The sequence below is a fragment of the Anthonomus grandis genome, chromosome 5, assembly GCF_022605725.1.
Source record: "Anthonomus grandis grandis chromosome 5, icAntGran1.3, whole genome shotgun sequence".
Lineage (NCBI taxonomy): Eukaryota > Metazoa > Arthropoda > Insecta > Coleoptera > Curculionidae > Anthonomus > Anthonomus grandis.
The window spans coordinates 24308196-24334015 of record NC_065550.1 but is presented as its reverse complement, the minus strand read 5'-3'; the positions used below and the strand labels follow the sequence as shown (position 1 = coordinate 24334015).

The following is a 25820-nucleotide window of genomic DNA, read 5'->3' as shown; positions in this document are numbered from 1 at the left end:
CCACATTTGTAAGTCATACAGAAACAAATGATTTTAATGCACTAGAAAAAGTGTGCAGAGATATTTTCATGCAATAAGATTCCATCTTTGAAAAGAAATTATCCACTTTTACAAGAAATATATATGGCCCCATTGTTGGGGGATACCTAGTAATTTATTTTGGATGCAACAAAAGAAACAGAAAAGAAATTATAACTTATTTAATGAAGGAGGTTAAACACGAATCTTTTTTAAATTGCCTTTAGCCTCCTTTTTGCCTATATTATGGTTAAGATGTTTTTTTTTATTTTAAAGCATATGATATTTATTATCTTTGTATCTAGTTAAGATATAATATTTGATTGTAAATTGGGCAAATAAACGATGTATTATTATTATTATTATTATATTAATTATTGACTCATAATTAATCAAATGAGAAAAGAAGTCGTGCGTGCAAATTTAAATTATTCATACACAGATGATCATCGAATTTACTTGTGCTAAGAATTCAATGCTCTACAGCACTCCAAAAATGGAAATTCCGTGTGTTCAATAATCGTCTCATACAATTCAACACAATGTCTCACATGTTCAACAAGATAATGAAGAATCAAATTCCCACCACTCTACAAGAAATCACATTTTCAAATCGAGAGAATTCACAGTCAAATTTAAGTATTGTTCAAGCTTGTACCCTCCATTGCTTGCAAAATGGCACTCCATTGTCCACTCTATCCACCGAACAATGTCAGGTATTGCTAGCAACGGCAATTACCACAATATACTCTTTTGATGGAACAACCATTCAAGCCAAAATCTTACTCCACTCAAGTCTCATTAACTAGATTACTAAATAAATTAAATTACACTCCTTAAAAAATATTGCTTCACAAATTGTGACTGACTAAAAAAATCATTTACAACTAAGACACAAATTAATATTAGAAAGATGATTCGAGAACACCAAATTGTAACCATAGAATTAATAATTATTATAAAGGTGATACTTGAAATATATCATAAAATACTTTTAACCAAAATTGAGGAATATGGGAGAGGTTCATCTAATAACCGGATGAGGTCTTATTTAAGTAATAGAGGTGTTTAGTGTCTCCAATAAAAATGGAAACACTTGTGAATTACTTTTTCGCGAGTATTTGATATTTCCTTAGGTGTTTGTTTCTCAGGGATCTATATTGGGTACCTGTTTTATTTTTGACGTTTGTTAATGAGTTAAGTGAAGTAATAACCTCTAATTCAGTTTTTCAGTTTGCTGATGACACGTCTTATATTCTTATTCCGGAAAATGAATCCATACTGGCCAAGAGAACAAGCACTGCCATAATCGAAATGCCGAGATGGTGTTGGCAGAATAGCCTGAAACTTCGAAATCTCGAAAATATTGTCTCATAAAGACATCATGATAGGTTCATCCTTAGAGGGTAAGAGTATCCATCAGGTGTCAGAGAGTAAGTTTCATGGGAGTGTTCATTCATCGGGAACTTTCCTGGAAGGGGGAAATTCAAGCGTTAACTGGGAAAATTCACAGAGCTTGTTATTTAATAAGGTATTTGAGAAACTAGTTAAGTTTGGAGTCTCTATTATCGTACTATTATGCATATGTATGTACAATCAATTATTCAGTAGCTTAATATTTTGGTACAACTTAGCTGGTTCAAATAAAGTCATATTATCCCAAAAAAGGGTAATAAGATGCATGTTAGGACTGAAAAATATCGAATCTTGTAGATCATACTTTCAATAACTCAGGATATTGACAGTGGTATGTACATTACATTGTACATTTTGAATTTTTTATGACCTTTGAAAAAAATTCAGATGTCTCTAATGTAATGACGACAACGCAATGCAATAGTCTTAGAATTCCCTCACACTGAACGGCAAGATTTAAAATATGTCCCTACTTTAATTGCATTAAGGTGTGTAATACTTTAGCAGATAGATTTAAAGTTTGTCAAGTGATAAATTATTTAAATCTAGACTTTATTATTATTAAAAATTAATATTAAAAATTAATAAAATATGTGAAGAACCCGAAAAGGAAAACTTTATGGGAAACACAAAACAAACCACAGAATTGTTGGACAGGTAGGCGACATAGAAAAAAACTGCGATAAGTTTTTCTAATATAGCAAAAAGAATATATATATATTCAAGTAAATGATTTATTTCTGCCCTGTCAAAAAATTATGTACCTAAAGTAACAAAAGCAACTTCAAGCAGTATATAAAAAATAGTAATTATTTATATTATTTTTCATTTCATAAGGGAATAGAAAAATAAACATATTTTTCCTTAGCGAGTCTCTAATAGTTAAAAAAAAAAGGTACACCACATATTTGCCTATGGTCTCTTAAGAGAACCTAAACCTAACTTAAGAGTACTTAAGGAACTATAGGCAATGTTTTGTACCGTTTTGTTTTTTGAATAGTGTCGTTGCTTTGACAAAGTCTTAAGCCCTGATGATAGCCTACGGCCGAAAGCACTAGGTAGCAATTTTTCGATTTAGTATACGCTGAATACTGATACAACTGATACACTCATTAGAATAAAGCTGTGCCAAAACTTCACATCGATTAAGCTTCTTAATTCTTTTAAAATATACAGTCTATATTAATGATAATTTTTCGTTTTATAAAATTCTTTTGTCAATTTCTATGCAGTTATTTGTATAGTGGGGGGATATTTTATGGAAACCATAGATATTTTAAATTCTGAATTGTAACAATTTTAAATCATTAGCTTTTTAGTCCATAAATCTCTCAAATTCTTCAGTTTCTTCTCGCTAAAAGAATAACAAATATCAAAAAATTTTCGTTTATTAATCATAGGTGCCTTTCTATTGCCACTGATAATTACATTTATGCTTGTAACCTCGACAAAAACGAAATATAACAACTTTGTTGATTCCTGCCTGCGACTCAATCAATACGGTCGAGCTAGATTTACCATTCCAAGAGCGCCTTATTCAAAAACATCAAAGTATTATAAATCAGCTGATGCGGGGGAATTCAGTTATTTTAAAGGGAGAATAATTAGCGTTTAATTACTATTTTTTCTATAAAGATCTAGTGCCCATGGGAATCATCCAAGGACTTAGTTCCACTTGGCTTTTATAACAGCATTGAATATTCCATCTAAAAAGGTCTGCTTTACCACTATTTATCAGGACGAAGCCTTAAAAATTTTTCAAATAAAAAAGATTTGCGATTTTTCGATAATGGTATGAAAAAATATATAAATTTAATTACGTATAAACTATTTAGCACTGACGCAAATATGTAATAACCTGAATCTAGAAAGCTTGTATAATTGAGACTAATTGGCATTCAATAATATTTTAAAAGTTTACATTTCACTCTCTAAAAAAAAACGGAAAACTCCTTTAACAAAGCAGCCTTCAGACCCAATTTGCTTTGGACTTTAATACGGAAATAATTACCGCCGTTTTGACTAAATTAATAGACGCAATTATTTGTTGTTTCTGTAATTATTTACAGGAACAACAAAAGATTCTCGAAACAAGTAAATCATTGTGTATATATTGCGTCGGTCGTTTAATGATTATTAAAGTAGTAATGAAATATACGCTTTATTGAGACAAAAGAATACCCGAGCACGTTGTTGAAAACGGATCAGTTTATTACGGAGTTCTAGTGTAATGAGGAGTGAATTGATACCAAATTAAGTTATGGCCAGAAACAAAATTATTTAACAGAAATTTTAACGTGTTTATATCTTAAAAAATTATTAACGTATATTAAATCCTAAAAGGAATACTAACAAATTAATAAATTTTCTTACAAAAAAGTACAAGGAAATACAATTCATTGTCAGGCATGCCCAAGACCTAATGATTTAGCCCAAGAAATATTATAACATATAACAAAAATATTACAGATAATATATCTGTAAAAAATAAATGTAGAACCAAAGGTAAAGTAATGAAATTAACCACTTTTTCAGAACACTTTTCAAATATCACATTTTGGGCTATTCTTCCAACAGGTGCTGATTTTTATCAAGGAAGATACAAAGAATTTTCCTTCTAAAATTCTTCAAAAAAACCAATTTGTTTCAATTTACTTCTAAAGATTATGAAAAGAAGATTTTGGAATATCTAATGAATCAATAAACTGAAGGTCGTTTTTGGCATTAAATGCAAAAAATACCTAAAAAAACAGTGATTTACGAAATCCACCATGGTAAAACAACCTCCCTTCACGAAAGAACTTCGCTTGTATTAATGGAGCCAAAATTCGATTTTTTTTTACCCACTTCTAATCTGAATATATACCAAATTAATTTATGGAAAGAAATAAAAATGTTTAAAAGAAAGAAAAAAATATTAAGGAATATTCATTAAAACCCGGAGAAAAAAAAGAAAAAGTAAAGGGAAATACAATTCATTGCCAGGCATATCCAAGCCCAACCACAACTTTCTTATTTTTTTATGGAATTTTTTTTATTTTCAGCGACATATCACAAGTTGACATTTAATTGAAAAGTGACAGTTAAAAGAAATGTTAATGTAAAGCATCTAGATGGCTATAGACACCGAGTTAGCAATTGTTTTAGCTAAGTGTGCTGGTATTCAGAAATTGTGAGCATGCGTTTGTTTAAAAGAATTTTCTGTTCTTTAAGAATACAGAATAAAAAATAGGTATTTCCATTTCAAAAATTGAAGTTGATGGTCGTAACTTATTTTTGGACCACCCTGTATACATAAAATTATAGTAAGAAAACCCGCAGTTAAAAATAAAAATCGACGTGTCCAAGCGTTTTTTTTTTGAACATACCCCTGAATTTTAAATGAATTTATTCCGGACTTTTGGCTCTCACTGTATAATTACAATAATTACATTCATATTTATAGCAAATATGTATTTAGTTGTACTTTTTAGTATAGTAGTTATAACATTTAAAAAAAATGGTAATTTAATTTATAAAATAGGACAATAATTATTTTTAAAGCCTAGTTTATGAGCTTGGGAATTGCGAAACAAAATTGCGAATAATGCTCTTAATTATTTTTTTAAAAATAGGATTTAAAAATAAAATAAGAATTATTGCCCTATTTTTTAAAGGAGAATTTTATATTATTTTATATACGCACCGAAGGGCGTTACAAAATATACAGGGTTCCATAAAAAATTAAGCAGAATTATGGCTTATACACAAATCCAAAATAAAAAAAATAAAAATTCAAAACCCAAAAAATTAGAGCCTGTAACATGGTTGCTGTGCCAAACTCGGTATATTGAACAAAAGGTAAAGTAATGAAATTAACCTCTTTTTCAGAAAACTTCAAATACCACATTTTCTTTTGTTCTTCCAACAGATGCTGATTTTTATTCCTTGGTTCATGTTGGAAGATACAAAGCAGGTTTCACTTCAAAAAATTGCCTAAAGAAGATAAATTAAAGGACGTTTTTGGAATTAAATACCAAAAACAAGTTAGAAAGATATTATTTATAAAACTCACTGTGGCAAAAAAACACCCTTCATTGACAGAAATTCGTGTGTAGTATTGAAGCCAAAATTCAAGATTTTTTGATATCTAGGCTATGAGTGCTATAAGTAGTTTTACCAACATGTTTCTAGTAAATCAGCCCCCAAGAGCTTAATCACAATGAGAGATCAGGTAGGAAGTATAAGATGAAGGGTTAACACACCTTACGATTAAACCGATTTGGTACAAAAAACTCAGTTGAGGATTTTTTAATTATAAACTCACTTGGTTTACCAACTTTCTAATTTGTAAATATATTATTTCAGCCTAAACAATTAATCTCATATTAAACAATTTCTTTCAAATGAAAAAAAAAACAAACTTCTAATAGGCTTCTAAGGTAGCCATTAAATATCAGTTAAAAAATACCCAACTGAGATTTTCTGGACCAAATCGGTTTCTTGGTAAGGTTTGTTAACCCTCGGTCTAATACTTCCTACCTGATCTCTCATTGTGAATAAGTTCTTTGTGGCTCTTTTTAGTACCAAACATTTTGGTAAAACTACTCATAGACTAGATATTATTTATTACTGGAAAATTATTAGCAAATTGATGTAATTAAGGTAAAGACAGGTAAAGTTAGAATATAGTTAAGGTAGAATCATTATCAAAATACGTGTCTAGTTGTTTCATGAATGAACGGCGGGGCAACAAATGAACAAATAAAGTAGGAATTATCATTCAACTAATAGATTCAGTATGGACAAGTATAATTAGAAAATAATAGAGCCTAAAAAGGATAATGGAATGATTAAATTTCTTTAACATCCTGACCCGAATATGCTCACCAAATCATTGCGGCTCTTTATGAGAGAAAATAAAATGACGATTATTTATTATCCAAAATAACTGCAATATTCATTGATACAAGCTGCATCACAAAATAAATCCATAATGTGACAATTAAATACATTTTGCCGAAGAAATATTTGAACATATAACAGTGCTCATATCGCTCAAAAATATATGTAGCACCAAAGGTGAACTAATGGAATTAAGCCTTTTTTCAGAATACTTTTCAAATACTACATTTTCGTTTGTTCTTCCAACAAATCCTGATTTTTACCATTTTGGCTAATGTTGGAAGATACAAAGAATCTTTCATCCAAACTCACTCAAAAAATTAATTTATTTCAGTCACTCCTGAAAATTGTGAAAAGAAGATTCTCAAATATCTAATGAATGCAAAAAACAACAATAAGAAAGAAGTGATTTACGAAATCCGCCATGGCAAAACCACCTCTCTTCACGAAAGAATTTTGTCTGTATTAGTGAACCCAATATTCAGTATTTTTTTACCAACTTCCTAAATTGTAAATATATTATTTTGGCATGAACAACTAATCTCATATTAAATTAAATATAACAGTAAAAAGATATCGTAAATATTGCCAATTTAGATCCGTTTGTTAAATAATGTCTTTTAAACGAAACTGAACGAACTTCTAATAAGTTTCTTCCTAAGGTGTGTTAATCTTCCATCTTATACGTTCTAACTGATCTCTCATTGTGTTTAAGCGCTTTGTGGCTGATTTACTAGAAAAATGTTGGTAAAACTACTCATAACCATAGTCCAGATATTATGAACCACTGGATAATTATTAATAAGTTGACATAATTACTAAGACAGTTAAAGTTAGAATGTAGTTAGGGTAGAATCATTATCAAAATACGTGTATGGTTGTTTCATGAATGAACGGCGGCACCGAGTCGTTCATTCATCGTTATCACAGCAATTAGCTTACCCAGATATAGTCAATATTGAACAAATAGAGTAGGAATTGTCTTAACTAATAGCTTCAGTATGGACAAGAATAATTAGAAAATAATAGAGCCTAGAAAGAATAATAGAACGGTTAAATATCTCTGACCCCTATATGCTCACAAATTCTGGTGGCTGTTTATGAGAGAAAATAAAATAGCGATTGTTTATTATCCTAACAGTTATTATGCAAAATAGCTGCAATATTCATTAATACAAGCCCTTTTACAAAATAAAGCCATAACAAGACTATTAAATAACCTAATAATGTTGCCTACCAGATTATCAGAATTTCTCCTCGAATCGTATTTTTCTGGGTCGTCTTCGGCGCCTTCGTCTCTACTTTCGGTCTGGCCCATCGTGGGGTCGAGGGCTCATCAGCGGACGCCCAAACGGCCGAATAAAACGTTACGAACGGCACACAGAGCCCCCCTCCCCGTTGAACAGGGGCTGCTGCTTTTCAGCTCCTCGTCCTGGGTGCTCGCCGCGTTCACCTTCACCGCCGAAGAACGAAAACCGATCGTTTCAGCTGTGCCGTGCCGAAGAGTTAGGTAGGCGATGGTATGAGACGGCGTGCTTTTGACCGCGCTATAGGTCGTCATGGTAACCGGTGGCGGAGTGACGTCAGCTGCGGCGCCGCGGTCCTCAGAAGTGGGATGATGACGGAGGGTAGCGTCGCGGCGCCTAGGGTCGTCCGCGTGCGACGCCGGCTGGACCCGTAAAGGGTGCGTGAGGAGACTTGCTGGTCGTCCCCCAGTTATTATATGATACTTGACCACCTAGGTAAGGGAGGACGTTAGAAACTGAAATGTAAGAAAATACTTCATGAGAACTATTGACATAAGAGAGGTGGGATCAATTATTTATTGATTCTACGAAATTAATGAAAAAGTCTAATCATATTATTGATTTAATAAATGGTTATATGCTTTGTTCAAAATAATTGTGTATGCTTTCTTAATAACGTTCAGCAGATTTATGAGAAAGCGCTATACAGAACCGAGTGGGTCTGAAGCCTCTCTATTCCAGGAAGTAATGATGTAATTTTTCCAAAAGTTTTTTACAGATATTAATCTATTAGTTTTCATTTGTACTTCCAGTGTCCAGTGATTCTTCAATTTCTATCAGATTCTCTCTGGATAGATATCTGGATATTTCAGTTAATAGGTGGATGAAATATCCATCATGAAATCAATTTTACCAAAAAGTTTTTTTTTAAATAATCACACATATTCTAGATGTCTACAGTGTGTCCTAGATACGGATGTCTATCATGGGGATCTTGGAAAAGAAAAGAGATACAAAGATGGTTAAATTAGAGAAAAGTTGCGCAATTTCAAGCCGTTTGAAAATTCTGAGCAGTGCCGGAGATATGCCTAAGAAACTAAAATTTGCCGATTTCGTTTTTATTTTTGTCTGATGTTATGTAAAGAGATCTGAGAAAACAAGACGCTTTCTCATGGCCACTTTTTAAGCTCTACAAAACAGCGTTGAGAGATTTTCCGTACGACGTTTCATTTCTAAAAGATCATTATCTTTATTTGTTTTTTTATATAGCGCGTAGAAAAAGTATACCCCGATTTAAATAGCATATTTTATTACGAATACAACGATGTGTCATAATATGATTCTGCAATATTTGAATTGGAAAAGAATGGACTTTAATTAAATTCCGAATGTCTTGGTGTAGTAGTCAGTATCTCCGCTTTTACAACTTTTCGATGTCGAACTTCGGAATGTTACAACTTTTTAAATGGCGTAACTTTTCTCTTATTTAACCATCATCCTATCCCTTTTGTTGTCCAAGATCCCCATGATAGACATCCTTATCTTGGACACATTGTGTAAGATTTTTCATGGTCTTGAATACATTTTTCAGTATATTTGTATATTAAAAAAGAATCATCAGAAAACTCATATTAGAGTGTAGGTACTTATAATCCTGATACCACGTTCTGCGAATTGTTGGTATTCACATTCTTTGGCAGTCAATCATTTCATATAAAAACGTTTTTTTAATCACAATCCTTTCTGAGTCTGAACCAACTGTATCAATTAAAGTGCAAGAAACACCAAATTTTAAGTTCTATGAATTCTCAAAAATTGCCTATAATTCTCATATTTCAGATAAGATTTTAATCAGCCGATTTGATATTCATCAATCATAAATTCACAGTACTTAACATAGTAGAGGTAACACTGATAGAGCATGTGAAAATTGAGATTCCAATGAATGTTGACAGATATATCACAAGCTCTGAATGTTCACGTCGTATTTGAAAATGAATGTTCATGAAACATATTGTGATATTGGGGAAGTGTGTCACATATGTTTTCTAGGTCTAAGTTATTATCCAATCATGGTTTCCGAGGCTTTCCTTTTCGGCCTGCCAAAATCAAATATCATAAACTCTGGTCTACTAAAGACTTACGTTAATCAACGCAGTAGCAAGGAACATGCGCTCATTATCACACCAAAAGAAATTCTTGGACAGCGTCTTCTTCCATGATTATGTGATACCTTACAGAAAAATTTATCACAAAACTATTATCATACTAAACTATAAAACTGTTATCAGCCACTGCAGGTAATGTCAGTAGGGAAACATGGTATATTGTTCCTGGCTCAATCCTTACTTCACCTGAGTCCCTGAAAGGTTATTTTGTAAATGTTGCAAAAAACTTAAAAAAAATAAATAACATAACTCCTTGCTCCTTCCCATGAATCACTATTATAGCATTTTTAATAGTTTCTTTTTTACGCTCAGCTTCACAGTAGAATAAATGACATTAGAAACACAACATCAGGTGGGACAGATTAATTTGCGAAAAAAAAATTTGAAATCTGCCAGAATGCACCTTAAACAATTTTTATTCTTCTTTATCAATGAATTTAATTAATAAGTCATTTTAGAATTGAGCTTTTTCAAGCTGTCTGAAGATGGATATTATTCCGCTACTGTCTAAATAAGTATCACTCGACATCAACAATTTTCTACGATTTCTCTAAAGCCTTTGACTTTGGAAATGATTTAAGACATATATCTTAATGACAGTAGTCAGCTTGTAAAGGTTAATATGACGACATTTTCTTGAAAGCCGATAGAATGTAGGCTGCCTTAAGGTTCAGTCTTAGGCCCTATATGGTTCCTACTATTTTTAAATGATATCGGTAGCCTGAACATCAGCCCGGATATTAGGGCACTACATAGAACCGTATCAAATGACCTATCCGTCCAGTATCAGTGACTAATTTTGACATTGTGTGAAATCAGTTAATGTTTGCTTGTAAAATCCGTATAAACACGTAGACAAAATATTACTTACCAAATTCGTCTTGAACCACTCTCATGATATATTTCATATCAGGAAATTCTTTAATTTTTTGTTATTTGGATTTCAATATCTTTTTCTGGCAATACTTGTAGAAAACTTTGGCATTCTGTAATTATATAGAATTATGCATTTTTTTTTTAAATTTTTAAAGAGTCATTTTAGGAGTTACCTTCCAATATAAGAACACTAGTGAAAAAAATAACATAACATTTTCTATTCTACATTTCCAAAATTATTACATTTTTTCCATCCAAATTGTTAAGTGAATCACATTTCTCATGGTATATGCCAAATTGCATATTGTAGTAATTGGTGCATTTACCCCATAACTAATTGTGTGAAACCTTACATTAAAAAGTAATTTACTTCTAGAATAGGAAAATATGAAAGCCAACTACATAAAAACCAGATGTGCTTGTAATATATTAAGAATCTCAAAAAAACATTGAATGATTATAATTTTCTATTTAAAATAAATCTCAAAGTTGAATTTTGCCAATTATATCTGTTCAAAAATAAATGTTCAAATAAGTTCATTGAAAGTCCCCAGTATTTGTTTAAAGGTCTCTCTAGATTATGCGCTTAGTTGAAAATATTGTTATATATGTTTTTTTATGCTTTTTTACCTACAAAATTCTAATAGCGCATAGTTTTAATTTAAGAAAATTAACAAGCAGTAAAAAATAAAAATTAATTAAAAAACTGCTATTAAAAAAGATTGATAATCAAAATAATAAATCATTTTTTGACTGGGAATTAATTCATGACCATTCATGCCCTTAAAGTCTGGTATAAATTTAGAACTAAACTTTTAACTTTCATAGAGAGAATATGTAAAAGATGTCTATGGTCTTAATATGGTTCAAAGAAACTTTATGGGTATAATTTGTCTTGTACATAAATTACTAAATTTGTATGAATCAGCCTGCCTTTGAGAATTTCTTATGCTAAAAGGCGATACACAACTTAGTGAATATTTACTTTAAAAATAGACTGTCAATATCTCACCATAAAACAGAATTTCTTAAGGGTATATACCTCAGGAAGTGTATGTATATAATACCATACCTGCAAAAGTTAAGGCACTAGGGATGGAACTAATGTACAGAAAAATTTAATGAGTGTCACTGTAGTATGGGTGTAAATTTGGTATGATATATTTGCTCTATTCTCTTTCTTTATGTTTGTTTAGTTCCTTAAGTGTAGAGTTAGTTTTAATATATTTTTTCCACAAGTGGTTATTAAAATACCCTTAAAAGTACTTTCCACCTTTTATGTACATTAAATTTTTTCACATAGTATACAATAAAAAAAATATATTTTTTAAAAAACCCTAATTATAAAAAGAAATGAATAAAAAAATTTCTTATTATTCATAAGTGAATTAGTTGAATTTAATTTAAATTCTACATGACTTAAAACATAGAAAACTTTGAAACAAACTCTGTATGACTAGCCAAAAAACTTCCATAAGTCCAAATACCTTAAGAAAAAAATAAATTGATAACCAGTAAATAAACTTTCTGATAATCAATTTAATATTATTGGCCTTTACAAAACACTATAATATAATCATAAAAAAGTTATGAGTTAAAATAGTTTTATTTTCAATACTTTTGGTACATTTCTTATAGTTAATGATATCCGAGTTTCCCTTTTCAATTTTTCATTAATAGGATATTTAGACATGCAATTATCTAAATTCGCACAGCCACCAACACTGTCAATTTCAACCTCTCTTATGGAATGTAAATAATTCTTATACATATCATCTTTAACAATGACTAAACTACACCTCTCTAACAAAATATCACAAATTTTTTCTCTCTTTTCATTGTTTTCTAAAAATTCTAAAATTGTATGTGATCCACAGCTTATGGTGGTAACTGTAGGATAAAAAAGGGGTCCATCAGTATGTGGCATAATTCCTTGACCAGGCAAATACTCATTGACTAAAACGTGGTTAGGTTTCCTGCCTTCAAATATGTTAAGATGGGATACCTTGTCGACATACTGTTGAAGCCAAGAGGGGATTTTCTCCGGAATCATTCCTTTTTCATGCGGAACTCCCCCATAATCCTGCAATCTTCGATTTGTGAGACAGGTCCACTTTGGTTTGGGCACAGAATATACATTTTTTATAATATATTCCTCTTCTTCCTGTGTTATGAAATTTGGAATGTAGTAAATTGTTGGGGGTATATTAGGTACTCGGAAATTGGAAACATCCATGGTACAGCATTCTAAAAACTAAAATCACTGATGACGTATGCAGACATTTAATTAAAAAAACTACTTTTTAATTAGACACACAAGCAATTAAAACAATCTTTTAATTTTATTTGCAGGAAAAACACCAAATCATGTTTGTTTATTGTTTACCAACTTTAGTTTTACCGGTTCATCGCTAGAGAGCAGCATATGTATTTTATTGCGTAGCGGAATAATTTATGTCACCAATATTGATGAATGAGGCATATCCTAATACAAAGATAAAGTTATTAAGATCATGTTATTAAAGATAAAAGATAAAGCCCAAATTAGTTGTAGTTTTAAGGGATGATTTATACTAGTATATCAGTTAGTTTTCACAAATTTATACATGTCACGACTGCGTATTAGTGAGGGGTATGTAAAGACACCTTTCTATTACTTTTGCGTTTTCTCCTTGTCAAAAACGTGAAATTGAATTCTGTCATCTATGTCAATCAATCCCTTCTTTTCGAATTTTAGGAACTTAAAAAAAAATGAAAAAAATAAAAAAGATCTTTTATTAACAATATATTAATTTTACTTGAAGTATCATAAACATCTATAAGTTCCAAATTTTAAAACTACAAACATAAATCCAGCACAAAAACGCGATATCGTAACCTCCAACGTTTTCTTATATTTTTTTAAAAATTTTGCACTTAAAGCACCAATGGAACCTTAACCAAGCAGCTTTTATTTTAAAGAACTTAAATTTTAATTTATTTGTGGTAAATACCCGAAACCAAGCCCCAGCAGAGTTTTTAGGTAAGCTCAACTCATCCAGCTTTAAGTAACTTATCACCATTTTGATAAGTTAGGTTATAATATTTTTACTTTTAGACATAACAATATGTCTGAAGACCCCAATATTATAATCCCAAACACTTCTACAATGAAACTTAAAAACACCTTGACTACTGATGATGAAGCCAATGATATACTCCAGAATGGAATTTTGGTTGAAACTAATACAGGGTACCTAACTTTCTTTTATTTTATGCCATATAATATGCCAAAATGTGTCTTTTAGGGTGGTCTGCATGTCACTTAGTGAGGCCACATGTGCCAACATAAACTTATCCAGTGAAGACCTTCACCAGGTGGCAGCAAATCTTGTCATATTGCAAAACTTAGAATCTGACAAAAAACCTGTTATGAGTCTTCCAACTTCTTTTCGACTCACATGTGATAGTGATGGAGGCTTCTCAAGTGAATGTAGTGATAGTACCTACACCACCACTGGTTCTAGCGCAAATTACTCCAGTGAAAGTTTGATCAGCAATATTTCAATTAAGGGAAAAGCCATTGATAAGTCAAGTGAAGAATCGGATTCAACAAGGGGAAGCTTGCTTGGGAGTGATAGTTGTTTGTCACCTCACCAAATGCTTATAAAAAAGAAGAATAGAGGTGGTTGGCCTAAAGGTAGGAAACGCAAACCGGAACTGCTTAATTTACCCCCAAAGGCACCAGCCACTGGCTATAATTTGTACTTAAATGAGCAAAGAAGCTGTTTTAAAAATAGCAGGCTTCCCTTTTATGAAATTACAAAGATTATTGGTAATAGATGGTCTAGCCTGACTTTAGAAGAGAAAAAGCCTTATTTAGATAGAGCTGAAGAAGATAAGAAGAGGTAAGGAAAGAAAGTCAAATTATCTTAAGCACAATAAATAAGATCCACATAAAATATAAAATATACAACCCAAACTAAATCATAAAATTGAATTAGAAAAATATCTATTGTGTTAATTATTATAGAATTCTATTTTTAAAAATATGTAAAAAAAAAAGACTGGCACTCAGGCGTACTTTTTTTATACTATTTTTGAAAATAGAACAGTTTAGACCCTAGTTTCAGTAGATGGAAACAAAAAAATGTAATTTGAACTAAAGTGATAAATACCTAGATATAATATTTGAGCAGATATTTTATTTTCTTGCACATTGCTGATTGTTAAAATGTTTTTGTATTACTTAGAAGTGAGAGAGTGGTTATTAAGATCTTTATGTTTGCTTGTGTTCTGTATACTGGCATAATATTTGAAAGACTTCTATCTCCAGTATACTGTTCACCACTTTGTCATTAAATTTTTTTCAATTCTTTGGTGGTAATCTAGTCTGAACCTAAAGAGTGACTTTGTTTTATATCTGGATTTGCCTTTACAACTTTTGTTTTATATTTAGGCTCCAAGAAAAGACTTAATTGTTTACTCCTTAAATTTTGTTCTAAAAGTATAACTCCATAAAAGTTGAAGTTGCTATTGATACAAAGTACTTAGTAAACTTTTGTGCTTCTTTTCTTCATAATCTTTCTTTTAATATTCTTCAAAATTCAGCAGCATAATTCTTAGAACACTGATTTTTTAAGCCTGCAATGTTCTTAGTCAGTTCTTTAAAGAGGATTAGGTTGTTTTCATCAGTTAGCTTCTTGAATCAATTTTATCCAAGTCTTGTAATTTAATTTTTCTTTTTTGCTTTTTGTCTTATTAATATGATTTACTTTATTGCATGCTTTTTAACTACTAGCTTATTTTTAATTTGAAAGGCATTAATTATTTTAACATATTTATAATCAATCACTAACTATGTGAGGACACAAGAATCTTTCCCCCATGATATTCCATGAATTTATCATTCATGTATAAATGTTAGAATATTACTACTAGGTAGTCTATAATATGTACATTATTAATATTACTTTTTTCATGAATACAAAAGTTTCTTGTATCCGTACAATTATGCCATAGAACAGTAGTCATAAATATCATCAATCACATGATTTTCCAAATTGATCAAAACCAAGTCTCTACACCTCTTAGTGTACTGAATGTCCTTTCGATCGTCCTCATTGTATGAGATAATGCCATGGCAATGTGTAGAGCTAACATCATAGGTCGAAAAAACACTGTTGCTTCTTGGACAATATCGCACAAGTCTTAACTTTGAAGATTTTTCAGTTTTCAAATTTTTGTCTTTGAAATGATGACAAAAATTCAGCCTCTCCTGTGAAGCCTTCAAATTCGAAATAAGCTTTATTATCAAAAGATATACATGTTAAAAATATCTATGAAGTTCTTGTCATGGATAGATTTCAATTATAAATCTCAATTATAAATATTTAATTTGGAGTTTATGAATTTTGAAATAGATTGACAAAAAATCAATAAAGTATCTACATGTAATACTCAACTTCGTGATGTTTTATGAAACAAAACTTTCATGCAGCTCTCCTGCCTGTGCTCTCGATGTTATTTATTCCAAGTACTTCATATCATTTTAGATACAGGGAAGAATTAAAAGAGTATCGCCACTCAGCAGCATATAGAGCATATTTGAATACCAAAAGGAGGAAAAGACTGCAAAACAATGTGATGTCCGAAAGTGATATGGATGCTACTGATGATTTTGACGTAAACTTACAATATTATTTTGAGATATTCAATCTACACTTAGTATGTTTTAGGAAGAAGATAATGAGGAGCTTTACTGCAGAACATGTGATCAATGGTTCCATAATTTACATAATAAAAGGGAACATTTACAAGCCAAAAAACATTTAACTTCTTTGGCTGGTGACATCTATAAGGAATTGACTGATGTTAAGTCTGCCCCTATTCAGCCAAATTTGGTATATTTCCCATATATAATTAAGAGATATTTTTAAATTTAAATATTTCCAGGCTAGTGCATCTTTAGGTAGCCCAGAAACTAAACTGGCTGTGGTAAAATGCGAAGCCGAAGGTGCAGGCAACACTAGTTCGGTTTTTGAAGCCATGTGTAAAGTGGTGAATTTAGTAAAAAGTATATAAAGGTATATATCTGGAAAATATATGATTTAACTATTTATGTTTTTACAGATAGAGAAAATGAAATAAATACCCAAAAAAACAGACAGCAAGAATTTATTGAGGAGCACAAGGCTCTTTGCCAACAACTATGTCAGTTAACAGTAAGGGAAGCCGCATTAAAACGGGACTTAGCGGTCAAACGAGAAGAAGAAAAAGAGTTGGAAAGTAGGGTTTATCAGTTATGGCAAGCACCGAGTTTTTGTGTGTTATCCGGATTTAAAACCCCTGATGATCCCCAAACTGATTATTAACATGGGGATACATACCTACATGTATGTATTTCTTCTGCAAAAGTTTGTTGTGGTCTTGATTTTTTTTGCATACTAACCCATACATTTTCATGGGAAAAACAAAATTATTTAAAAGATGTGATAGCAAACTGTATATGGTGGAATTTTAAAATTTTCTTTATTTTAAATTTACTAAGACTGAATGTATTGATGTGATACAAATAATTTGTGTCCAATATTAAGTGTTATCTTTTTTAACATTCAGCTTATTTTTTTTAGTCCTTCATATTAGTTTTTATGGGAGAATCATGGATGTTATTTATTAAGATTATACTGATGAATGGTTCTACAGATGAATTATTATTTTTTTAATATGATTATTTTTTCATCATAGTTGGTTAACGCTTTATTTTTATGCTGAAAGTGATACTTACTTAGGTTAAGTTGTTATATAGTTTTGTAGCAATACATAGTGTATTTATGTCAAATAAAAAACTGGACTGTGTCTTTTATTTTAATGTTCGTGTATTCCATTTTAAATCCTACTTTTCCAATTTGATAATTTATATATCAAAACGACATAAGGATCGTCCGGTCTCAATATATTAGAGCGAATCTAGTTAATTAAAAAACTTAAATCGGTTAAAGCAATGGTTTCAAGATAAATGAAATTTAAAAAAATATTATATATTTATTGACGATTTATATATTTTAAGCATTGATTGTTTACGGTAATTCCAAAAATATTCACTTCATTTTCTAAAAAAAATCACTTAATTTGTAAATACATAATTATCTTCGCAGCAAATACTTCCCAAAGCATCTTATTTATTCTTTTACTAAAAATATGTTTGTTTTGAACTTGGTTAATAGTACTTGGAAGTTGGATCAAAGTATGTTAAAAACCTCTGAGTACCTACTTCTTTATGTCAGAAAAGGTACCCTAACAGTATGTACTGTATATGTCTGGTGTGCTAAACATAACTACATACTGTTGCACTAATTTCGGAGTTCACTGCTTAAGCATACTTTTGTTGAATTGTGAAAAATTCCGCTTCTTGATAGAGAAGGTCACTAGAATATCTACGTTGGTTTTTTTTTGAAAATTACTATTAAAAGGTACTTTCAGTAATATTTAAAGGATTCAAAGTACAGGCAAATGAGCCTCCCTGATATTGAATTACCATATCTAATGACACATTCAGCCAAGGATATACAGTGGCTGACAAAAATGTGGAAACATTTTATTTTTCTACTATTTCATACAATTACCTTGTCTAGGGCCAAGAGTGTATTTTGTGTATATTGGTAAACCTCAGCAATTTTAGTGATAAAGCATAAGAAACGTTAACATTGTATTTGCGAATTCTAATAGTGATTTGGTATTCTGTTGTTCATAAAAGTGTGGAAATATATATGCACATTATTCTATAAAATTTACTTTAATTATTAATCTGCTTTAACATCTTGTGGTTTATTGAAGTAAGTCTAAGACAATGCCAAAGTCCAAGTATAACGACGTCGCTTTAAACAGAAAATAGTTGCAATATACTAAAAAGATGTTGAGCAAATAGACCTTTTTAAATTGACAAAAAACTCCCGTTGGTTTTAATAAGGAACTTATTAAGGAGAAATACCCAAACTTAAAGTTTTCTGCCATGACTATGCGTCGCCTACGGAAAATTCCCCTTTTCCAGAACGGGGATTTTCTGTGACGTCGCCTTAAAATGGAAAATCTACACGATTTGACGTCGACGTGCCATTAAAAAATCATTCTTGACGAAACGGCATAGAGTGGTTATATTAAAGTTTGCTAGAAATTACAAAGACTGGACACAAAACCAGTGGGCTTCAGTACTTTTCAGCGATGAAAGCGAATTGAATTTATTTGGGAGTAATTCTACAGGTCATGTAAGAAAGGTTCTGGTCAGACTTCGACAAACGAAAAGTATTTAATTCCAATTGTAAAACATGATGAAGAAAATCTGATTGGGGGTGTTTTATCGTGATAGAGGGCTGGTCTTCTAGTCAGAATTGATGCGCGTATAGATGCCCAAAAGTATGTTGACATTTTAAAGGTAACTTGTTGCCATATGAAGAGGGTCTGTCATTGTCATTAATTTTCCAAAAGGATAATGATCCTAAACACAATTCCCGACTAGTTAAGAATTACAGCCAATTTGAACCCTATACAGAATCTTCGGCAGCTAATGGACTAAATAGGAAGGAGATGCCAAGCAAGAGATTGTTGACTAATTTTTTTACTGATGTATGCTATTTTGCTTAATACAAAAATGTTATTCCACTTAAAAATAAATCGCAATGGAAGTATCAATATCAAAGATTTATAAAATGTTTCTATACTGTTTATATTGATAGGCATACAAATTCTATGAGATTTATAAATTAGTTTACGAGTTTTTAAATTTATACTTTCTATATATGTTTTACCCATCTAGGTAATATTTTAATTAATAAGAATACCCAGGTTTCTGTACAACTTAGTTTTACTCATAGATAAAGATAATCCTTCATGATATGATAATGTTTTGCCTTGAAACATATTTAAAACTCATTGATCTTCATTGGGAAAGTCAATTGCTCTTGCGTTATTGGCAGTAGTCAGATTTGTTCTTCTTAATAGATTATAAAGAAATTATTCGTTATTTTACAGCTAAAAAATCAAGACGCAAAAACTTGTGAAGATGACTAGTGCAAATAGTTTGATTGACTTGAATTGGCTGTAATAATTTGAATAAAATAATTAGTGTGATTTCAAGGATTATTTTTTTATTAATGTTTGTAATCCACTTAAAATATTCAACAATATTATTGATTAGACACTGACAAAAAACATGATAAAAATCGCATATTTTTGTTAAAATAAGGGCGACGAGTTCCAAATTTCCTAGGGGCGGCAAAAGTTTAAATCCGCCACTGAGAAACTAATACACACAACTCTTGCATTTATTCATAATGGTTTGATGACTCAAACCCATTTTACGGTTCTCTACCTTGCGGAATCTTCAGATACATAGTAATTACCGAACCGTACATAAATCCAACCCAACAAGTAAAACACATATAAACACTTGTTTACGGGCAACGTATGGCCCAATCTATAGCGGAAACGTTCCCCCCTTTACCTATGATGTTGCCCATTATTCCGATTACCTATTGTTCAACTTTTATTTTTGGTTTATTGTTTAAAACAGACGCTCTAGTTTTTTTGTGTTGTGTCATATGATGATTATTAATTTAACTTTCCCAAGAAAGAATTTATTTCATATTCCAATAATTTCCAGACGGTTTACTTAAGCTTGTACCCGGTAAACATTGCAGAATTTTATCATAACAACCGAGGTATTGAACTTTACGGGATTCCCTTTTAAAATTGTATACATTAAATCTGCCAAAAATGTATGAGTCGATTGAGCGGGACTCTCAGGAAGATTTGTTGGAGTCGTGTGACGAGTGTTTATTGCGAAGATCAAACGCTATTAGGAGAAGAGGGAGGCGGGTGATAGTTTCAAAGGGATCGTCGATTCAAAGGGCGAGAAAAGCAAGGGAAGAGTTGGAAAAGTGTTTTGAGAAGTGTGCCTCCCCTGCGAATTCTCATAAAGAAAGGAGAGGAGTTATTTGCATGTAAGTAGCATTTGAAATTTGTTTTGTAATTAATTATAAAATTACCAAATATTCATAATTTTTTAAAACTGTACAATTTATGAGGAATTGTCAGGGTCATCAACCCTATATAGCTTATTTATTTCCAATCAGCTGTATTTTTAATATAATAAAATAAACACTCATAAAATATACTATTTATTGCTATTATAATTTGTAATTTTACAAATTAAGTCTAAAATTAAAAATGGAAAACAGGTGAAATTAAGTAATATTTCATCCAAAGTTTTACCTTGTGCCCATTTATCTGATGTTTCCTAACACGTGATTGAAAACAAGTAACTTATTTAAAGCGTAAGATTTTTCAATTTCTTTTAGTTTGTCTGCGGTGCCGTCAAGTAATAAACAATGAAACTGCCAAAAGAGATCAAGTAAGGAAAATGTTATCAATTTCTTTGTTTTTTTTCCTATTTCTCATTACCTCTGTACTGACATATTTGTACTAAATTTCCGATTTAATAGAGGTTCAGTTTAAATATTTAAAATAAATGATCGCTGAAATGTTAATGTTTAAAAAACAGTAATAAAAAGCATGTTTTCTTAAAGTCTGCGAAAACTAGAAAAAGTTCAGTATTAATTCAAACTATAATTTGCTTTTTTAAAACTTACCTTTAATTTAACTTACAATTCGCATTGATGCATATATGAGTGTAGAAGTTCCAGCAATGCCTTTTTAATACTGATAATCAAAATTTAGAATATTTATTTAATCAATTCCAGGTGGATTTATGAGAGAATAGTAATATCTAATAATTTATATGGAAATTTAATAATCACAATGCTAATTATTTTATTAATATGTGGCAGATTGATTGTAAAAACTGTTTTTCTTGTGACACGCAGATGGCTGTTCATAATCAGAACGATTATTTAATTAAATCCTGGCTTTATATGTTTGAATAATAATTTAGAGTTAAAAATAGTCCTTTATACAATCCCGTTGTTGATAGTTTATTCAATTCCAGGTTGATAAAGCTGGGATGAAGCATTTACTTCACTGAAGTTTTGTTTTTGATCATCTAGAATCAGAATGATTATTGACAGTCAAATTTCCCTTCACATGGCACTATACCGGGTGATTCTCAAATGTAGCTCACCTGTATATTGTATTTTTATTCGTTAAAAATTGACATTCTTAAGTCTGTCTGTCTGACAATCTTATTAAAAACATGAATAACTTTTTGATTAAAAAATTATGATTATAATTAAAACATGGCAGGCTATAGTAAATTCTAAAAACCTAAATATTTTTTTACACATGTATTTAATGTCATACATAGGGTGCTATTTAAAATTTTGTGGTGATCTCTAAGACCAGCATTATTAAAAAAAATATTAAGTCAATTTCTATGACCTATACCAAATATGTTAGTTTTGCCAAATGTACTTTTTTATCTTAAAAATAAAGTCATATGGGTAAGCCACCTTCGATTTACCGTAATCTGCGTCGTTGCCAATGGTCCTAAAACATCTAAAAAGTTCCAATTATTTTTCTGTTTAATTAATACAATGTGTCTATTTTTTGTTTTACTTTACCAAGATTCGTCCTTTGATATTGAATATGTTAAATTTTTTTGTAATACGTAAATACAGAAAATCCGACAATAGCACAATCAAACAAAAGTCCTTCAGGGTTAAAAATATTTGCAAATTTTTCTACTCGTAACCTTTTCAATTTAATTCTGACATTTGTCGCCATCTTGAATATACTATGTCATACTTAAAATCGATTTTTAAGGTTATCCAATCAATATTATCAAATATGTATTCAAAATTTTTTGGAGTAACTTACTGATACTGTATGTATGTATATTACTCCGAATTCTAAATAGTTCTATTATGTACTAAAAGTAATAACTAACTATACAATATGTAAACGATAAAATACTGCCTTGAAAATGCAAATGACTCAGATTCTATAAAAATCTTATCTAATCTTATTAAAAATCAAACATATTTATTATGACTTAAGGAAAATCTCATTATGTTCCATAAGGCTGGCACTCCTATAATTTTTGGTATTATATGTTAAATCCGCAGAAACCTTTAGTTTATTTCATGCGTGAATAAAGACACCATATATGTATATTATTAAAAAAATCTTGCGAAAGATAACCATCGTGGTGTATATCCGTATAGTTTGCCTTAAATTTGTGTAAAAATACTATAGAATCACATTAATACAACATTCTAAAAATAACTCCAGAAATAAACCAACCAGTGGCTAACCAAATATTTTTAAAGTTAAATAAAAACATTATCAATAGAAAAGCCACGAAAGAATGCACCGTTTTGTTACTGTTTCCAGTTAAAGTTTGATGTTTGCAGATATGGTTTGAAGAGAATCCGGATTTGGAAGATGAAGCAGATTAGGAGAAAAGTAAATTTGGGGGTGGACATGGTGAAAGGGTCCAGATTATCGGTGTTGATGCCTTGGAGTCCTCAAAGGAAATCAAAGACTAATTCAAAAGAATCTTTTCAAGATGGGGTTGCTACAGTTCCTATTAATCCGCGGTAAGTATTATATACAATACTTTTATTTACATTTTTTTTTATATTCAAAACTTTGCATAAGTAAATTGATGCATGTACTATTATTTTGCGCATGGCGTGAAATTGATAGTTAATGTGTCAAGTGAATAAAGCAACAAGGGAATAGGGATCATCATTTTAATAGTCTTCTTTGTAACCCTAAGATATGTAATCGAATTAATCGCATTCGTTTCAGAACAACGGTATATTTAATATATTTTTTAAAATTTTATTCAAATCTTTAAAAAAAATGCTTAGAAGTTTAGGTTTAACGTTAGGTTACTAGATTTTGGTAATAAACTGACAGATTTTTGATAGCGCAGGTGTCAGAGCAGAACATTAGAGTACAGCATACATTTTACGTATCAATGATGTATAAATAATTCCTATATATATATATATATATATATATATATATATATATATATATATATATATATATTTTTGTTGTATATATTTTGCTATTTACTTTAATAGACAGAATATATTTATCATACCTCAAATTAAAAACCTCTCAAAAATACTATACTCGTATATTAACTATAACATATTTAGGTTGAATTAGGCAGAGAACGCCTAATCTTAAGAATATAAAAATGGTGTGTTGAGTATTAGTTTTTAACTTTAAGCCCTAACATATCCGTAATCCACCTAACCTTCAATAATTCCTAAAACACCATTAAATTTGGTAAATCAGACTACCAGTGACTTTAAAGTCTACATACTATTAACATTAGTAATATAATTGGATATTAGTAGTAAGTATATTGATATGTGTTAGTGATTCACAGAATTTAATTACCATGCGCGTTACCCATTACCGTAAAATTAACTAATTTGATTTCACTATTAGTTCGTATAAAATCGTTATATTAACTAAGCATAATATCATAAGAACTACCCCTAGATCGTTAAACTTTTTAGAAATCGCTAGCGATTTAAAATTAACTCTAAAACGTATACTTACGTCGTCCATGCTAAAAAGGGATAAGTAACCAGATGGCCAGAGAAATGCTGAATGTCTTAAAACCAAAGTGTTCTTAGTTTTTTCTGTTTATATGAACCAGTGACGTCAGAGTAGAGGACTACAATGACTTATGTACAAAGATAGATACAGGGTGACAATTTAAAAACTTGAAACGGCCATATATCAGGACAGAAAAACTGAATAAAAAAACACTGAAAATAGTTTCTACAAAACTAAGAACAAAAACAAGCATATTATCTTACCCTTATCTGCAACTCCTTGGACAGGTTGAGATATAGGAATTAATCTTAAATAGAACAGAGAAGAATTTTCTGAAATGTGGCTTTCTATGGTATCTTTGAAAAGCATTTTTCAAGAGCTTCAAGATGATGTATCACTGACCCCTTCTTTAAGATTTTAGGGGTGTATCTCACCCTGCCTAAAGTGTTTCAAATAAGGGTGAGATACTATGCTTGCTTTTGTCCCCCCTTCATTTTAAAGAAACTTTTTTAAAGAATTTCGGAGTTTTTTTATTCAGTCAAGTGAAAATATACAAAATACCTGACTCTAAAATAACTTTTAGTGTCAGAAATGTTACTGGGATGTACTCAGAGTGGTATTTAAAACACCACAGAATTCTTTTGTATCTTTCTAGAACATCCCTGGATCCTAAAATAGTCCTAAAACAATTTATCTAAACATTCCCAGAAAAAGTATAAAATTGGATCAAAAAGTAAAATAAAAACATTATAGCCTACTGTGTGCCGGCGGGTATGTAGGGTTAATTATTATTATTTAAAACACTAGCAAAACCTCCGAAAAAATGTACCAGAATATTCTTAGTCTGATATCCTAGGTGTGTTTTAAGTGTAATATTTCTTTAATTTTGTAGAATGTACCGGTACTGTGCCGAAGACATTTATAAGAAAATACTTTATACGATATTTCAGAAAGTGCCTACTGCTATTAGAGCTGTTCTACGCCCTATGAGGAAGACTTATTCTGAAAATGTAATTTTTCTACAGCTGTAGCCTGTACCTGTTTTCCTCGCTTGCACCTGGGCTATGCTAAATCCTTAACAACCACTCAGCTCCTTACAGGTTTATGGTTTATGTATAGATATTGATTCATATACATTCTCTTATTGTTTTTTTATTTTGCTACATGTTTACTTTTCTCTTTTAAATACTATATTATATTTCACAAAATCGTGTCCATATACCATTAAAATGACCAATAAACATGCACCATTGAATAGGATGCAATTTTCAATGTTTTGCATTGAATCGGAAAATTGATAGTTAAGTAACCAACCTTGGGGTTCACTATTATTTTTAAAAAATTAACGTACTACATAATAAAAATAAATAATCGATCAATTACGATATATCCGAAACAAAAATTAAGTAGGTTTGGTTTAAATTGTCATAAAATAAAACGAATCTGCACTAAAATTGGAAAAAATAACATCGTTATTAAAATCGGAAAAAGAAATAAAGCAAAAGACCATATTAACAATTCTTAGTAATTAAATTCTATTATTAACTACATGCAGGGAAGCATAATTGAAAAAATATTATCGTGATTAATAATGTAATGATTTAAAAGTATTATGCAAATTATGAAAATTCCATGATGGTAATCTCAGGCTACTGTAATTTCCTTTGCTCAAATGTAATGATAATTGATCAACATA

General features: G+C 30.5%; 4 protein-coding genes across 5 annotated transcripts in view; 2 read left to right on the top strand and 2 right to left on the bottom strand.

Annotated features, from left to right (window-relative positions):
- Positions 1-8018, bottom strand: part of LOC126736623 (monocarboxylate transporter 3) — a 39966-nt gene extending 31948 nt beyond the window's left edge. The window contains exon 1 of the mRNA XM_050441069.1: positions 7556-8018. Within this exon, the coding sequence (XP_050297026.1) occupies positions 7556-7636 (81 nt within the window). The 5' untranslated portion in view covers positions 7637-8018. The remainder of the gene's footprint in view (positions 1-7555) is intronic.
- A 4178-nt stretch (positions 8019-12196) lies between these two features.
- Positions 12197-13066, bottom strand: LOC126736630 (alpha-ketoglutarate-dependent dioxygenase alkB homolog 6). 2 transcript variants are annotated; one of them, XM_050441082.1, is made up of 2 exons: positions 12910-13066; positions 12197-12863 (listed from the first exon to the last, which is right to left on the bottom strand). In XM_050441082.1, the coding sequence occupies exon 2, from the start codon at positions 12843-12845 to the stop codon at positions 12204-12206; it is 642 nt and encodes a 213-aa protein (XP_050297039.1). In that variant the 5' UTR covers positions 12846-12863; positions 12910-13066; the 3' UTR covers positions 12197-12203. The 2 variants fall into 2 exon arrangements, with proteins under 2 accessions (XP_050297039.1, XP_050297040.1); XM_050441083.1 differs by having other exon boundaries at positions 12197-12856; positions 12910-13023.
- A 241-nt stretch (positions 13067-13307) lies between these two features.
- On the top strand, positions 13308-17459 carry LOC126736626 (SWI/SNF-related matrix-associated actin-dependent regulator of chromatin subfamily E member 1-like). The gene is made up of 8 exons (XM_050441077.1): positions 13308-13631; positions 13707-13841; positions 13897-14496; positions 16144-16273; positions 16327-16491; positions 16544-16664; positions 16721-16983; positions 17221-17459. Exons 2-7 carry the CDS (start codon positions 13717-13719, stop codon positions 16960-16962), a joined length of 1383 nt encoding a protein of 460 aa, XP_050297034.1. The 5' UTR covers positions 13308-13631; positions 13707-13716; the 3' UTR covers positions 16963-16983; positions 17221-17459.
- A 2885-nt stretch (positions 17460-20344) lies between these two features.
- The window catches only part of LOC126736621 (protein unc-13 homolog 4B), a 36511-nt gene continuing 31035 nt past the window's right edge, over positions 20345-25820 (top strand). The window contains exons 1-2 of the mRNA XM_050441062.1: positions 20345-20586; positions 22954-23139. Of these exons, the coding sequence (XP_050297019.1) occupies positions 20360-20586; positions 22954-23139 (413 nt within the window). The 5' untranslated portion in view covers positions 20345-20359. The remainder of the gene's footprint in view (positions 20587-22953; positions 23140-25820) is intronic.

Bases quoted from the DNA above. Each gene is read 5' to 3' on its own strand.
- LOC126736630 (XM_050441082.1), bottom strand. From the start codon at position 12,845: ATGGATGTTTCCAATTTCCGAGTACCTAATATACCCCCAACAATTTAC.
- LOC126736626 (XM_050441077.1), top strand. From the start codon at position 13,717: ATGTCTGAAGACCCCAATATTATAATCCCAAACACTTCTACAATGAAA. The intron at 14,497-16,143 runs GTAAGGAAAGAA...ATATCATTTTAG, and splicing joins GCTGAAGAAGATAAGAAGAG to ATACAGGGAAGAATTAAAAG. The intron at 16,274-16,326 runs GTAAACTTACAA...AGTATGTTTTAG, and splicing joins ATGCTACTGATGATTTTGAC to GAAGAAGATAATGAGGAGCT.